Consider the following 1,556-nt stretch of genomic DNA (forward strand, 5'->3'; position numbering starts at 1 on the left):
AACATGATTCAAAATGTCAATATTAACTTGTTTTAATATGCTAATGATTTACAAGCTGTTTTATAGTTATAGGTGTATCAGTATATTCATTACCTTTAATGTTTCTAATTTTTCCTACTTTTAATTCATAGTTAAGATTATTTGAGGAGCTCTCAATAAAATCAAACAATTAATTCTCTACTATATAATGCTTCCTAAAACACTACTTTCCAGTAAGCTAATCCGCGGAAGAATCAACAATTAGCCTATCATACCAAGTCTCAACTTCTCAGCATAACATTCAAAATTATCTTCAGGTCCCACTTCATTTCTCCAACATAAACTTTCTTTTCCCCTTCTAATAAGACAGTACTTCTTAATATCCCCCAAACAATTCAAGTTCCCTATCATTTTGGTACCTTTATCCCAGTTAGATTGCCTTCTTCATGTCCAATAATCCAAGTCCCAACCATCTTTCTTGATACCACTCAGGTTTTATGTTCTCTGTGATGGCTTTTCCAAATATTCTTTCCTATATTATCTCTTTTCAAGTTCACAGAAATTTCTCTGTAAATTATGCATTTAACACTTTCTCTATATGTAGTCTTGGGCTATTTGCAACTGTTGCATTCATTCATACAAAAACCACTCAGCAATAATTGTTTTTAGGTTAACTGCCATTTGATCAAGTCTGCTTATTAACACCAATTCTGGGGAATCTGTTATAGTATAACAGACTGGGACAATAAACCAACAAATGACATGAACTAACATGGCAAAGAAAGCCATACAGCACTCATCCAGTCCAGCCCTTGCCTAAATATTTTCATTTTAAGACATCACCCTGAACTACAATCTTGCTTCACACAGAAGAGAGCCTAGCAGAGCTCTACGTTCATTTCACATTCATTTTACGGCATTATATGAAATCTCAAAACTTATTTTTATCTTTCATACTTAAACTAAACAAGGTGATTGAATTGTGGCACTGGCTGCCATGAGCTATCACAAAAACACAGGCAAGCCTCAGCCAAAATGGCTCAGGGATGTTCCCCAGTCTGTGCAGGTAAATACTGTATCACCTCTCTATTTATTGTCTGCCACCACCTAAATCAGCCGTGTAGAATTATCAGAAAAGTGGAAACTGCTTACTTTCTGCTCATCGCAGCATATCGAACCTCAAACTTCATTCCATTTCAAATGGGATATCAAACAATAATGGATTGCAGGCCAGGTTGAGAATTGTGATCATCAAGGCTTATACATAGTAGTGTCAGAGGTCCCACTCATCTCTCAACTTTCCAAGTCTACCCAAGCACCTGAGGCAACAATGACTCACAATATTTTATATTTCTTGATAAATGGATTATCCCTTAAATGCCTGTACATCCACCTTTCAAACTCATTTTCAGGAATATGTTTTACATACTACAGTAAATATATATACATATATTTTCTTAAAGGGGGGAGGAACACATGTAACCACAAGCTAGTGCTTGGCACTTAGCACATACTCAGTTAATACTGAAATTGAACTGTGATAACCAGAATCACATTCTATGCTCTCAGTTAAATGT

The 1,556-nt window shown here is 35.4% G+C and overlaps 1 protein-coding gene across 1 annotated transcript in view; it reads right to left on the bottom strand.

Moving 5' to 3' along the window:
• KCTD3 (potassium channel tetramerization domain containing 3) overlaps nucleotides 1–1,142 on the bottom strand; it is a 48,183-nt gene extending 47,041 nt beyond the window's left edge. Inside the window, exon 1 of the mRNA XM_012638317.1 lies at nucleotides 1,132–1,142. Coding sequence (XP_012493771.1) covers nucleotides 1,132–1,142 — 11 coding nt within the window. The remainder of the gene's footprint in view (nucleotides 1–1,131) is intronic.
• Between the last annotated feature and the right edge of the window lie 414 nt (nucleotides 1,143–1,556).

The sequence above is a fragment of the Propithecus coquereli genome, unplaced genomic scaffold, assembly GCF_000956105.1.
Source record: "Propithecus coquereli isolate 6110/MARCELLA unplaced genomic scaffold, Pcoq_1.0 Scaffold129, whole genome shotgun sequence".
Lineage (NCBI taxonomy): Eukaryota > Metazoa > Chordata > Mammalia > Primates > Indriidae > Propithecus > Propithecus coquereli.